General features: G+C 36.8%; 1 protein-coding gene across 1 annotated transcript in view; it reads right to left on the bottom strand.

The window, feature by feature from the left end:
* Positions 1 to 14,094: 14,094 nt before the first annotated feature.
* Positions 14,095 to 15,958, bottom strand: part of LOC137234912 (paired box protein Pax-5-like) — a 2,462,599-nt gene continuing 2,460,735 nt past the window's right edge. Inside the window, exon 10 of the mRNA XM_067758234.1 lies at positions 14,095 to 14,255. Coding sequence (XP_067614335.1) covers positions 14,095 to 14,255 — 161 coding nt within the window. The remainder of the gene's footprint in view (positions 14,256 to 15,958) is intronic.

The raw sequence follows: 15,958 nt of genomic DNA, 5'->3' as shown, positions 1-15,958 counted from the left end.
TACAAGATCGTGTATCTCTCTCAGCTCTTCTTCCAAGACACCAGTGGATTTCCCGACATTTCTCTCTGCATCGGTATCTATCCCAAACTTCAAATCAGCTGGCAGTCGAAGGTCATTGCCAAAAATTACCTTTGCGGGAGTTTGGACCGTTGTCTCATGCACTGCCGGTATGCCATCAAGAATAATGATATATGTGTATCCCACTCCTTCTGGTACTTGTCTACTATATAACCGCACTGCGTTACGCAGCCCTTACGCACACACCCCTGAGTGCAAATGGCATCGTTGTTAGCTGTTTCTGAATAGCAGTGTCAATTGCACTCAGCAAAGGCAATTGCATTCAGCAATGTTCAAAATGGCAACTCAGGGTGGGTACATTTTACACAGTTGAATTGAGCCGGCCGCCGTGACTGACACAAAAAAATAAAGCTTAAACTGTACCTACTTAGCTAGCGTAAAATTAACAGAAAACTAAATCCAAGTGACGCTAACAAAACTAAAAGTAAAAGTGTTAAGGAACTAAGTAGAACTAAATGTTAAAGGATTAAGTCGAAATGAAACTGTTAGAGAACCAAAGTTTAAATAAAAATAAAAAACTATATTTAAAACTATACGAAATTTATTTAAAAGTAAAAGAAGCTACGAGAGACTGAATTATTCGAAAACGTAAGTGTGTGCACGTAGCGGCGTGTGTGCGTGCAGTATATTTCATGGTGTCCAAAATGGACACCTTTCATGGCGACCGTGGCCGTGCATATATGGCGAGTCGCCAAAAGCTAACCTCCCAACAGATTAAGTGGAAAAGAAAACCACCACATAAAGGTTATACAAAATTTAAATGAAATAGTAACAAAATGCACATATACAAAAAAGAAAAAAGTTTAAAATTAAAAAAAATTTACAAAAAACCCCAAAAAAATTAATTAAAAAAACATTTAAAACCCTATCAAACAAAAATCCAACAAAAAAATATAAAAATGCAAAAATTTTACAAAAAAATTTAAAAATCTAAAAACTATACAAAAAAAAATGTTCTTTAAAACAACTATAAAAATTACAAAAAAAAATACAAAATTTAGAAAAACGCTACAAAGACGGGGAAAAATACAAAAAAATTTAAAAACATTCAAAAACACAAAAAAAAAAATTTAATCATGAAAAACTTTACAAAAAAATATACAAATATTCAAAAATTTTACAAACCAAAAATTGCGGAAAAGGCAACTGAATTAAAAAAAATTTATTTTCTCTACAAAAACTTTTAAATGGTTACATAGGAATTGTCTGATTCTTTAGAGCGTTCGCTCGTTATCGAAGGGATTACTCAGGCCAAAGCCCATGAAATGGCCATCGAGCGTTAACGTTTTCCGATTGAACGCAAAAACAAGTTAAGTCAAATCAATTCTCGCTTCAACCAATTTTTCTGATTCCAAGGATGTAGTAGCTAAACTGATTGTAGAGCAATCAATTGAACTAAAAGAACGCCAAGTTTTAGCCTTTAGGGCTCGGAACAATAACAATTTCAGAAATTTTCAAAGTAATAACCGAGGTCGAAATTTCCAAAATCAAAGTCGTAACTTTAACATTTATAGACAAAATAGACCATCTGTTAGTAACAGTAAATATGGCAACAACTTCAATCGCGGCAATCAAAGGCAAAATTTCCGTTCCGGCGGCAGAAATCGGCATCAGTTTAATAATAATAACAATAGCAGCAATAGTCGTACTAGCAATAATAACGGTTCTAACACTTCCAATAATAGAGGTAGAAATGCAAGTGTCTGGACTTTAAACAGGGAAGCCCCTCAGGAGCGACCACTGAGGGAGGACGAGACAAATTACTAACTGATTCAGCCCACAGTTTTTCTTCTTAAAACGTTTATTGTCTTAACTTAAATTATTCCGATTTTATACAAATAAATATTACTGGCTCTAACAAATTTTGTACACTTCTAGTCGATACACAAGCCGACATTTCGTTAATTAAAATTTCTTCTCTCAATAAAAATTTGTCAATTAATAACAATGATACAATTAATATTACTGGAGTAACTACAGATACAGTTTCTACATTAGGTACTTTTACAACTAACTTACACTTCTCTAATTTTTATATCAAACATACGTTGCACGTGGAAGACAATTATTTCAACATTCCATCAGATGGAATACTAGGTAAGGATTTCCTAAAATCAAATAAATGCGATATCAGCTATGCAACAAATTGCATTTCCTTCTGGATAGGCAATGAAAAGATCGCACTTCCCATCCTTCACGGAATGGAAAGCGATACATTTCTTATACCACCTCGTTTGCGAAGTTTATAAAATTTTCGCCTTCGAAGAAGACTCAGAACCAAAAATTTTAAAAAAAAATTTAAAAATCCAAAAACTATACAAAAAAAAATGTTATTTAAAAAAAAACTATAAAAATTACAAAAAAAAAAAAAAAAATACAAAATTTAGAAAAACGCTACAAATACGGGGAAAAATACAAAAAAATTTAAAAGCATTCAAAAACACATAAAAAAAATTTTAATCATGAAAAACTTTACAAAAAAATATACAAATATTCAAAAATTTTACAAACCAAAAATTGCGGAAAAGGCAACTGAATTAAAAAAAATTTATTTTCTCTACAAAAACTTTTAAATGGTTACATAGTAGGGTGGTGTTTGGAGTGCAAATAATAATACGTAAATTAATTTATTCGGAGATAATAAAAATAAGCGAAATAACTACATAACTTCTTTGTAAAGAAAAACGCAGAGGGTCTACAAATACAACATAATCTAGAAAACTAACAACAGAGGTAAACTACAAATTATTAAAAACGGAAAAATCGACAAATTTAATACATAACGGAGATAATTTATACATACATATGGTAATAATTTGCGAAATTGATAAAATCTAAAATAATATAAAACCTAAAACTACAAAAGGGGTACTGTACCTCAAATACCACATAACGGTTATAGTCAGAACACGCCACAGACAATTACGGCTATATGTACAGCTATACCAATACATAACGCCGAAAACTACAGCAAACATCAGCAGCAGCAGAACGCTAGCAGAGGAGGTTATTTGTAACAGACGAGGGTATAATATGGCAGACTAGCAGCAGTAGAGAGGATTATATTATTCGACCGGCAACGAATAGCGGCTTCAGAAAATTTGCAGTATGGGTATGGCGCACGGTGTGCACAAAACAAAAGTAGACTATTAAAATTCACTTTCAACTTGTTCCTCTAAAAAGATTGTAGTTTTGACTTTTCACACTATCCTATCATTTCACTATTTATAATTAATTGTGCCTATAAATACCAAACATAAACATCACCTATCTAATTACGATTTTCAAACAAAATTTATTATTATTAAAACATTATAAAAAATACAAAAACAAAAAAAAAAAAACGAGAAAAGCACAACACAAATACATTTGTAAAAATTTTCTATGAATTTTTTTAAATAATATGGGTCACAGTTAGACAAAACCAAACTTAAAATTTTCCAATTAATGCATCTAATCAAATAAAATTCTTTTTTCTGCTTTTTCACATTTAGTATATTTCAACTGTCTTAATCACAACTTCATAAATATGTAAAAATTTAATCTCGTTGATTCTAAATCCAGTTTATAAAAATTCTAATCATTGTAAACTTTCACATAAGCATAACTTTGTAATATTTTCATTATAAAAACTTTTTTGGTTTTTACCCAACTATCCCATATACGTACTTACGTTTTCAAGTGTAACAATTTATTCTGCCAACACAAATATGAGATTTTTGATGGCAATACGGTGCGTCCGTAAACAAACATACATTTTTTTTTGCATAAAACGGTGGTTCCGTAATTAACCAAAAATAATTTTTTTTTGCTTAAACGGTGGTTCCGTGAATAACCAACGAAATTTTTGTTTAATCCAGGTGCGTCCGAGGACATTCATATTACAAGTTTGAAAAGATGCGGTGCGCCCGTTTCTATAAAAACAAAACCATACAATTTTAATAAAAGCGGTGCGTCCGTTATCAACAGCCAAGCCCTTTTACCAAAATAAAATATTTTCCTTTGAAATCAATTTAAACTATATTACTTCTATATACATTCAATTTTTCATTAAATATTCAGTCTTTCATTAAATTGTCGGATAATTTTTTCAATTTCACATGAACATTCAATTCAATTTCAATTTCTGTTAAATTTTAGTAAGCAATTTCTACAAATTCGACTTTAATCAGTTTAAATATTTCTTCTTTGCTTCCTACTACATATGTTTCTTAGAAACAAGAAAGTAGTTCCCAAAATTTTAGAGCAAGACTCAGATTCCAATTCCAAAAATGTTAATTCCGAAATTTCCGATTCCGAAAAACTTGATTTTAAAAGCCCAGTTTCCGAAGGCTCCACCACATATTCGCCCAGTACAATCAAGAACCTTGTTGTTAGACTTTCTTTTTCCGGAGAATTTCACGGATTTGAGGAATTGCCCGAAATACATATTTCAAATCATCCTAATTCTGATACAAATATGGCAACTCCTGAGGAAAAAAGCTCGTTTATCAGCATGTGTGCTGGTATTATGCGTGAAAATTATAGCGGTGAGCCCCTGGGTCTTGAATATTTCATTAATAAAATTGAGTTAATCGAAGAATTTGTCGACGAAAATTTAACTGACACTTGTACTTCATATATTAAATCCAAACTCGATGGTAAAGCTCGAGAAGCGATACCAACTCAAATACTTTCAGTTAATGATATAAAAATAGCACTACGTAACCGTATAAAACCCGACAACTCCAAAGTTGTGGCCGGACAAATTGCAGCTTTGCAAGTTAATAATAATTACACCAATTTCGCAAAACGCGTCGAGGAATTGTCTGATTCTTTAGATCGTTCGCTCGTTATCGAAGGGATTACTCAGGCCAAAGCCCATGAAATGGCCATCGAGCGTTAACGTTTGCCGATTGAACGCAAAAACAAGTTAAGTCAAATCAATTCTCGCTTCAACCAATTTTTCTGATTCCAAGGATGTAGTAGCTAAACTGATTGTAGAGCAATCAATTGAACTAAAATAACGCCAAGTTTTAGCCTTTAGGGCTCGGAACAATAACAATTTCAGAAATTTTCAAAGTAATAACCGAGGTCGAAATTTCCAAAATCAAAGTCGTAACTTTAACAGCTATAGACAAAATAGACCATCTGTTAGTAACAGTAACTATGACAACAACTTCAATCGCGGCAATCAAAGGCAAAATTTCCGTTCCGGCGGCAGAAATCGGCATCAGTCTAATAATAATAACAATAGCAGCAATAGTCGTACTAGCAATAATAACGGTTCTAACACTTCCAATAATAAAGGTAGAAATGCAAGTGTCCGGACTTTAAACAGGGAAGCCCCTCAGGAGCGAACACTGAGGGAGGACGAGACAAATTACTAACTGATTCAGCCCACAGTTTTTCTTCTAAAAACGTTTATTGTCTTAACTTAAATTATTCCGATTTTATACAAATAAATATTACTGGCTCTAACAAATTTTGTACATTTCTAGTCGATACACAAGCCGAGGTTATTTATTTTTTTTTACTCCTTCAGCTCCACTTGCCAGTAGCCACTTTTCAAGTCCAGTGTGGAAAACCATTTCGTACCAGAGAGCGAGTCCAGAGTGTCGTCAATTCTTGACAATGGGCAGCTATCCTTTTTCGTGACGTCGTTCAACTTGCGGCAGTCCACGCAAAACCTCATTTTCCCATCCTTCTTCTTCACAAGTACCACAGGTGAGCTCCATGGACTAGCTGATGGTTCGATTACGCCGCTGTCGATCATTTCTTGTATGATTTGGCTCACAACTTCCCGCTTCTCCAGTGGAACACTACGTGGAGCTTGGCGGATCGGTCTCGCATCTCCAGTGTCAATTTGATGTTTTACAACATTAGTTCAGCCTGGTTTGGAGCCATCTTGGTCAAATATGTTCCCGTACTTTAGGAGCAGTTGCTTTGCCTTACTCTGTTAGTCTTCCCCTAGTCCCTCTGTCCATGACATGATGTCATCTGAAAGATCAATATTGCTAGTCCACAATTGATTATTACTTCAGCCTCTTGGCATCTTCCCAAAATAGCTCCTCTGATCAGTTTGAGTGGTGACTTGAACTCATTGAGTACTCTTACCGGGATACCTCCATCCTGTTTTGTTATAGCCAAGGTTTTTCCTACAAGTATGTTCGGCGTTGATTTGTTTGCTGTCTCGACAACCCACAATTTGTTTGTCCCACAATCTCCATCATCCTTTGCCCAGATGACTGCTTCGGATTTTGGTGGTATTTGCTGACTCTCTTCCACCAACACTCGCTTACTGCTGTAGCCTCTCTCGTCGATTAAGAAGTCCATTTAAATCATGATTTCATCAACAATATATGCCACTATAAAATTGTGTACTACCGTGACGTTCCCAATTAAGACTTCACATGCTACTTCACCTAGAACCGTGGTGTCTTCTCCAGTGGCTGTACGCAATCTTGCTCCATGCAATGGTCTTATCTTCTTGTTGACTAAATCCGCTCGAATGATGGAATGAGATGCACCCGTATCTACAGTCAGTAGACGTTCCTTTCCATCCACATGTCCTCCGACAGTAAGATTCCTTGACCTTCTTCCAATTTGCGAGATAGAGATTATGGGGCATTCAAGTGAGGGAGCCAGCTGTCGCCCCTTTCGGCTGACTCGCTTTAGTTTAACGATTGGGTGGATTTGGATATTTGCTCATATCCTTCAGCTCTGCGTTTACGGCTACCCACATTGCTGGAACTGTTAGGATTAGTACTGCAATAACGTGCAATGTGCCCTGGCTTTCCACATTTAAAGCATTTGACGCCACCATCGTTTTTCTGCTGCGTTCCTTTTAATGCTTCCAAAATTATTTCTACACAGTCTGGCCTTTCCACTTCCACGCGATGAGCTTTACATGCGGGCTTACTTCAAAGTGACGCTGTTTCCTGAGTCAGTGCATAGGATGCCGTTTCAGAAAATATTTGGTTTGGGCTTGCGTATATAGCTCGCTTTGTTTCGACGTCCCGTATGCCATTTAACTCTGAATCTTTACCCTTTCAGTGTGTTCCACAGGTGCATCCGCATTTGCAAGAGGAGCCAATCTTTCAATGTCTGAAGCAAACTCCTGCAAAGTCTCGTTAGATTTTTGGTAGCGGTTTTGCAATTCTATTTGGTATAATCGTTTCCTGTGTTCTCTTCCGTAACGTCGTTCTGCAGCAGCCATCAATGCGTCATAACTGTTTTCTATTCGTACTCTGGAAGATTCTGTAAGATTTCGGAAGCTGGTCCTTTCAATGCTACGAAGAGTGCAGCGACTTTATCTTCAACATTCCAGTTGTTCACTGTTGCGGTCTTTTCAAATTGTAGCTCAAAGACCTGAAAAGGATCAGAACCGTCAAAGGATGGTGTTTTTACCTTTAGATTACTCGCTGAAACTGCTGGGCGATTTAGTTGCAACTCCTGTATACGATCTTTCAAAGCATCTATCTCGGCCTCCATTTTATCTTGTCGTTCACTAAAAGCCTCCAGCTGCGATGAGACTTTTGTTTCCTGTGCCGCCAGCTTCATTGAGATGCGCTCTTCCTGTGCTTCGAGTTGTAATGTTATGCATGCCTCCTGCTCTTTTAATTGTTCTGCAATTTGTGATGCCATGTATCTTTTCTGTTCATGCAATTGTGCTTCAATCTTCGATGTGATGCGTGTCTCCTGCGATTCCAGTTGGGATGACATTTGTGACGACATTTCTGAAATGCGTGCCTCCTGTACTTCCAATTGTGATGCCATGTATGTTTTCTGTTCTTCCAATTGAGTTGATACCATTGATGTTACTGTCGATGTTTTTGTAGATATTGCAGCCAAAATCATGTTCAATTCTGTGCTCGTAACTGTCTGCGATGTTTCGTTTTTCTCTTCAATTTTTGTTGTTGTCTCGTCCACATCAAGATAAAAGACATACTCGTACACATTAATTCCTTTCGACTCCATTACCTCTCGTAGCAGTGCTTGAAGTTCGATCTTATTGCCGGTTGTATTCAATGCACGTTTGTCCAACTCCTTTTTCAGTTGCTGGATCCTCAATTCACTAAATTTTGCCATGTCCAAGTTCTATTCCCAATCTTCGGAATTTATTCAACAATTCCTCTTCTGACACGAATTTAGTGCAAATCCTCGTATTTGCAACCTTCTGCTAAGTTCGAATCACTAAATTGTTGAATAAACAACTCCAATATTTTATAATGCAAAATGGCCTTTATTCAAGTAGTTTCAAAATAACACTTCTATTGCTCGAAAGATAGCGTGCTTAATCGAAACTGATTATTTCGCCTCTACAGGTGTCGCCTTTTATACTGCTTGGTTTACTCGTTGATATTTCCAGGCGGTTCTGTTCTAGAATCTGCTAGTTGGTTATATGTTTTAAGTTTCTCAGCTAGACCTACAGATGCACAATTTTTATAGCTTCTCTAACAGCTCATGCGCGTGTGTTTGTAAGCGAAACTACATACACACAAATTAATAGAGGCAGAATGTCTCAGTTGTGTTGTTACTGTAGAAATAACATAAACTGAATTAAGTAAGAAAACAAATACAAGCAGGATAACCTAGTGGTTAAGGCAACTGCGGTTCCACCGTGTGATTCGCGGTTCGAATCTCGGTGAAACCTTTGGTAACATTACGAAATTGCCTGATGATGAATTCGTAGCGGTATTCGAAATGGTACCATCGCAATATGCCAGTAAATGTTTCTTGCTTTCTTTTCAGTTTTCTTAGAAAAACATAATAATTTAATATTCAATTATTATAAGCCGGTGTTAAGCTCATGAATTTTTAATAATAAGTCTAAATTGAACACACCATTAAACCAAACAAACATGTTGCTTAAATATAAATTTTTATCAAATATTACACCTAGTATTTTGAGGGAATCAGTACTTGGGATTGAGTGGTTAGAAAGTGATAGCAAATCTTGAATTTTTTCCGGCTATGTTCTCTTTCCAGCCACGTTGGAACGTGGTAAGATTTATCGTAAAGGACGTCGTCAACCGAATGCTTTGCTCTCTTCGTTATTCCTAACTGAGAGGCTTTTTCCCCACTTATACTACAGCTAGAATCATTTGACTTTTCAGAAAGTGTTCGACGGTATAAAATATACGATTTTGTTGCAGCCATATCAATCAGATGATAAAAAAGTCTGACAATGGATTTCTTGTATTAGCTCGAATATGGTAGCGGCCCATAAAACCGTCATTAGATAGGTAGAATAATGAGCTGAGTCATCTAATAAGACAGGTAAAAGAAATATTCTAACTAGCAAAGACCGCGGGAAGCGAAGCGTGTCGGACAGGGATCTATTGAGGATCTGGAAGCATGCAATTTCAAGAGCGAAGAGAATCTCATAAAAAAATTTCTGTGCGGATACAGAGTGCTCCAGCGAAACAACACTGTTGAAAAAAGTCCTAGCAAGGGAAAACATAGTCCAGGGTCTAACCAAGAAAGAGAACGGGGAATGGTCACTTAATACGGAGGAGTACTTTGAAGTGCTTTTCTATACACATTTTCCATCGGGTTATGATTCAGAAGAGCCAGCAGACAGCACTCACACTTCTATCACGGAGCGGGTAGTGCCGGGCTTGGTGACTGATACCAAGATCGAATAGGCGGTGAAAACATCCTCAAAGTTGAAATCGCTGGGCCCAGATATTCCACAACACAACATGCGTACACCAAAGTAAATCGTTGCAATTTTCATAAGTGGAAAGTGCCTTTAAACGATTACCTAGCAGAGAAGATCGATATGGTCTTGTTTACTAAAAGGAACAGGGACCAAATTGGGCCAGGCCTATGTTAGGAGGGGTTACCTTACAGGAGAAACTTTGCACAAAATATCTATGAATCATCCTGGACAGTAAGCTGCTGTGGAAGCTCAATGTGGAGAAGAGGTTGAAGAAGGCCTCGACAGCACTTTATGCATGTAAAAGAATGCTGTGGTGAACGAGGGGTTTATTGCCCTCTCTTTCTCATTGGGTATTTACAGCGCTGTTAAACCTTATTCTATACTATCGAATTCTTAATTTGAGGAAAGCCAAACAAAAAACATTAAGGGAGCCTTGAATGCAACCCCAACGGCTGCAGTGTATGCCATTTTGCGCATTCCACCTGTAGACCTGGTAGCAAAGAACATAGCGTTAACAACTGCAACCAGGCTCATTGCCTCAGGGCAGCTTGAGCGCAGACCATACGGCAACAGTAGTATAGCGTCATCAATCACAAGACGAACATACTACCTGATTCCTTATCTGCGCTTCGAGGGCGATCTTAAGGCCACAATAAAGGTGGGCGGTTGGCGCAAGGGTGCTCAAATGCCAAAGTAGTGGAAGGAGTCTGCGATATACTGTGCTGATCCGGAGGTAAACCGATCCTACAAGCTGTCAGGTAGCTGTAACGTTTTCCAAGCGGAAGTATTAGCCGCAGGAGAAACACTGGAAGAAAATAGCTTTACCTCCAGCCGTGTTAACTTTTTTATTGTCATACAAGCAGCAATTAAGGCAATAATATTGCATATCACAGTGCCGAAAATTGAGTGTAAGCAATCCCTGGAAAGAATCGGGACGGGGAAAAGCATACTTTTATATTGGGTTCAAGCGCGGGGCTGTAAAGCGTCAAAGATTATGTGTAGGTCTTACAACCTTAGACTAACAAAGTGAATTCTATCATTAAAAAGAGAGGGCTGTAAACTCATGGCGGGTATTCTGACTGAACACTGCCTTCTGGCGTCAACTTCCTTTAAATTAGGTTCGTCCAGTGATAGCAGGCTAATACTCCAACTATTAGGAATAAGACAGCTGTCAAATCTAGAAGCAGCAAATGGCATTGGCCCTAGAAAGCTTCTGGTATTCGCCAAAAGAACGGAAGTTTTTCGTAACATATGTTGTGGTTTTTGATAAAAGTTTTCAATTTTGTCGTTAAACAAACTTCTTGCAACATGTGAGGCCCTCACTAATCTCTTGTGATCTGCATACCGCGATTTTACTCTGAATTTGCGGGTGATAGAAAAATAACATTTTTACAAAACTTCTATTAAAAGTCTGCATTAGCCTTCGCGTACTGCACATTTCGTAAATTGAGTTAGGCTGTTTAAGCTAGGTTTCCTCGAAAGCGGCCGCTTTAAAGAGGTAGAGTATGTTGTCAAAAATGTTACAGTGTAAAAGTAATTATGTGTTGACGATAGAAACTCGTTCATCACCGTTATTTCCACTGCTATTGTGAAAGCGGTGAATATTTTGTCAAATAATTTAAATTATTTAAAACAAAAGGAATTATTTTGAGTTAAGATTTTTACTTGTACGTTTATTTAAATAAAATAATAAAAAAAAAAACTAAAAGAAACACGCAAAAATGCAAAATTAAATTTTGCGAATCGCCTGCCGTAACTCTTTGTAGTGTCCAACGAAGTGGTGCCGCTGAAAACGGCGAGTACACCGGCCGCTCTTTAGCGGTCGTAACATAGCGGCACCGCTTATGGAGGAAACCAAGCCTTTACAGCTTGTGACCACACTTATATGGGGTTTTCAAGTCAATTGCTACCACTCGAAAAGCTCGACATCTACGAAATCCACAAAAGTGTGTGAAAATGTTGTCATTGTCGTATTCTGTGCAAAGGGAGTGACCGAAATATGAACAAATTGTGTTGGTAGAGGGTGTCAAAAACTATTTTTTTGCGCTTTTTTCAACAAATATTTAGGCCACCAAATTTAAACTTTTCAAATTTTGAAAGTTACGGAGAAAAGGCTTTGAAGAGATTTTCAAGGTATAATCGAAACAGCTGTCTGTTTGTCCGTCCTGATGTCACGTTGTTGAAATTTTACCTAAATTATTAAATAAATTGTAATAATTTACTTTTTGCAATTCCCGCTAGTTTGATTTTTTAGTGTTGTTCCAAATTGAGCCCATGTATTACCTTATAAGAATGTTCAGGCGAACTGTTTTTTATTGATATTAGAAAAAAATACTAAATTTACACACTGCGATGGCTACTATGATATGTTTCGGAATTTCACTTCAGCAGCTCCTTTTCGGGAGCTGAGTTTTGAACTCGAAGTCTCCAACATTCATACTTCATAGTGTGCTTAAGGCAGAGCCTCTATCCACTTAGCCGTATGAATGTCCCGCTTCACGCTTTGTAAATTCTCATACCCTTTTTTTGCTTTACCTATTATACATAATTTGGTACAATGTTTAGGTATTATAAAGAAATTCAGGATTTTGTGCAAATGGTTTAGCATCATTGCATTGCAAACTTCCCTAGCGTATTTTTGAGAGTATACTAACAAAATACACGGCTATGCATTTGCTACGTCATTGCAAAAACGCAACATCAAAAACCGCAGTTTATTTTTTTCAATATTGAATAGCAAATCTTCAACTGTCAAAAAAAAAAAAAAAATAAGAAGTGCAAAGAAAAAATTTGCTCACGATCCGTAGTTTATATATGCTAAAGCAACGTTTCCAACGTCAAATACACAAAATTCTGACTCCCTTTATATGTTTTTTAATCCAAATTGTTTGGAATATTTATAGGTAAATTTCAACAGAGATTTGTAACATTTATAATTTGATTTTTAATTTTAATTTTTAGCAGTGCTTTATTTTATGTGTATGTAAATAATTGATATCAGAGAAAAATTAGAAAATTTTCACAGGCCACTTTGTTGCAACGCTTGTTTTATAGTTTGGGTTTTAAAACTGTTTAAAAGCCCAAAGAACACAAAAAACTTACGATATCCTGAAAAGTGGCCTGTACATTTTTGTAAGGGAATATATGGGCTCTATTTTCGGGAACACTAAGGAAATCCAAACGGCTCGTATTGGCCAATAAATTCTTTTTATCTGAATTTCATTTTTTGCAATACCAACCAATTTAAACTTCGGTTAAAGTTAACTAAAGTAATTACGGGCAATTAACTACAATATATATTTGTAAAAATTTATTTGGAAGCTAGAAGCAATCCCATTCCCTAAAGAAGAAGTTCCTACGAAAGCCGAAGGAAATTGGTTCTTAGCCAAAATTAGAATTAACCAAATTCAATACGCATATACAGTAAATGAATTTTCCTTCAAGCTCGCAGCCATTTCCTATGTAGATATAGAAAGTCACATTGTTTTTAAGAATGTATTCCGTTATTAGAAGAAAGCCTTTTGAAAATGATTATTTACTATAACAAAAATATTTAAGCTAAAGTTGTAAGCAATATTATCTGAATTTGTTGTTGTTGTTGTAGCGATAAGGACACTCCTCGAAGCCCTTGGGGAATGTTATCGAGCTGATGACCCTTTGCCGGATGCAGATCCGGTACGTTTCGGTACCAAGCCCGACCACCTCGGGGACGATTTGTTATGACCACACGCGACCTTTTAGGCCTTCCCGCCCTCCCACCACCTAGATCCACCACGGATGCTAATGAAGCAGGATTCGCCACGGATAGGTGAGGTTGACAATTGGGTTTGGAGAAGCTAAGTATTGCGCTGGCAAACCCCCTTAGTCGCCTCTTACGACAGACATACCTTCCGTGGGTATATTCTAACCCCCTAACCCGCTGTGGGTATCTGGTCTGAATTTGTAATATTTTGTTTTAGCCATTATTTTTGTACCCTTTTGTAAATGTATATTTAGTCATGGTTTTGACTAGTCACGCATATCTATACACATTTCAATATATTTAGTGAATATTTAAGCATATTTCCATATTTTCTTTTATATATCGTCGACCACGCGGTAAAAGCGGTTAGTTCCATCCAACAAGATTTTACAGTAAAACGAAAAAACTCAATTGAAAGAAAACGTCACGTAACTAATTATTTAATTTTTTTTTTTCAAGATGAAGGGAAAATTTATGGAGTGAGAAGATTTTCATAATTTTATTGAAGTATGCAGGTTTTATTTATTAAATCAATATTTACAAGTCATATCTTTATCTGCTTTAATAATGGCCTGCATGGATTTTAGTTTATGGTCCTTTGAACGTTCTGATTTTTCTTATGAATCGACTATACTAAAAATATATCAGACGATTCTGGTTTAGTGCACGAACCTTCAGTCGACGAAGCTGCTGATGCCAGTGAACTGGAGATGGTGGTTGCTACAGGTGATGGAATGTCTTGGTTAAGTACAACTGCTGTTTGACTACCTTCATAGTAGAATGACGAATCTAATAAATGACGAAAAAATAACAGTTAGAAGAGTACAAAAATGTTTGTGAGTCAGTGATATGTGATTAATAAGTCGTCGAAGGTGCGTTAAAAGCTTCTAACTTCACCCAACTAAACAGGACTGTTCAAAATCCCAATACATATACACAATTATGTGTACACTGAAACTTTTTTATATAAAAAAAATTATTTTAAATGTTTAAAGAATTTCGATGGCCCCTTAATGAATAAATATTGAATTAAATTTTTTCTTAATGTTATAATATTTTTGGAAAGTTTTTTTCGTCAATTTGCTAGTGTAAATTTGAATATCCTACCGAAGTTTCTTGGCTACATATGGAAGAGCTTTTTCTTTGCACTTTCATATGAAATTCAGGCACTTTCATATGAATCGAATTTATATGTGAAGGCATATGGACGTGCTATACATTTTTTTATACTCAAAGTGTGAATTTGTATCTATGCCTATATTGAACTCAGCATTCTAATTGTGTTGAAAATATATAGAGATAGCGGCTTTTCATAATTCTGTTAGATCTACCAGGCTTATTCTTTTGTCGTTTTTAGCGGTTCTGGAAAATAAACGCAAAATTTTTGTATACTACCATGTGCAATGCAGGATGCTGGGATGCAAGTGGGGCCTAACACCCAAACTCTGTCATTGGGTATTTAGGCAATTGTCAAGTCCATTGTTTAATATGGGGTCCTTGCTTGGTGGACAGCCACACACAAACGTACGTTACCTAAAAACTAGAGAGGGTTTGCTTTGCAGATTGTCAATTATATGAACTACACTAAAACAACCCAACAGCAACATTGCATGCCATTCTACACATCCCGCCTGCAGACTTAGTGGCCAAAAATATCGCATTATCCACTGCAAGAAAGCTTAAGGCCTCGGGGCAGCTTGAGTGCAGGCCGTATGGCCATAGCAATATAGCGCCAACTAATCGAGCAAACGGAATATATGGTCCCATACCTGAGCTTCGGAAAAGTTCTGGGGGAATTGAGCCGGAGGGTTGGCGCCAGCGAACAGGAATGGCAGAAAACACTATACACGTGTTAACGATGGTTCTAAATTAACGGATAGAGTCGGATCTGCTGTTTACGGTATCGATCGAGAAATAAGTAGATCCTACAGGCTGTCATTTTACTGCAGCGTCTTTCAGGCGAAAATTATAGCCGTCAAAAAAGCAGCAGAAATTCTGGGGAAAACAAGCTTAAGCTACATTCGCGTCAATAGGAAATAATTCCAAACAGTATTTTATCAAGAAGTGTCCTGGAATGCAAAAACGCCTTGGAAAACGTTGGTCAGGCCGGACCATTTATCTGTACTGGGTTTCCGGTCATAGAAGGGATAAAAGGTAGCGAAGAGTCTGATGATTGGGAAAAAGAGGGTGCAGCACTCTCTGAATCCACGGTAAGAGTCTCAATCCGGTTGGGAGAAGTCAAGCAGGAAAGGCTCGGAGAGAAGGAAAATTTCTACGATTATATACAAATCCTGCAATATTAGACTAATAAAGTGCCTCATATCTTTGAAGAGATAAGGCTTAAGGCTCACGATGGGCATACTTACTGGACACTGCCTTCCGGCGTTGCATGCTTTGAAGTTGAGCCTCGTCAGTTACAGCAGACTTAGAAAGTGCGAGCTGCATTAGAAACGGATGAACGCGTTCTGAGTTCGTGTCCTGTGGTCGCTAGG

This window comes from Eurosta solidaginis, chromosome X (assembly GCF_040869045.1).
Source record: "Eurosta solidaginis isolate ZX-2024a chromosome X, ASM4086904v1, whole genome shotgun sequence".
Classification (NCBI taxonomy): Eukaryota; Metazoa; Arthropoda; class Insecta; order Diptera; family Tephritidae; genus Eurosta; species Eurosta solidaginis.
Note: the sequence above shows the minus strand (reverse complement) of the source record. Positions and strands in the feature narration are given on the sequence as shown.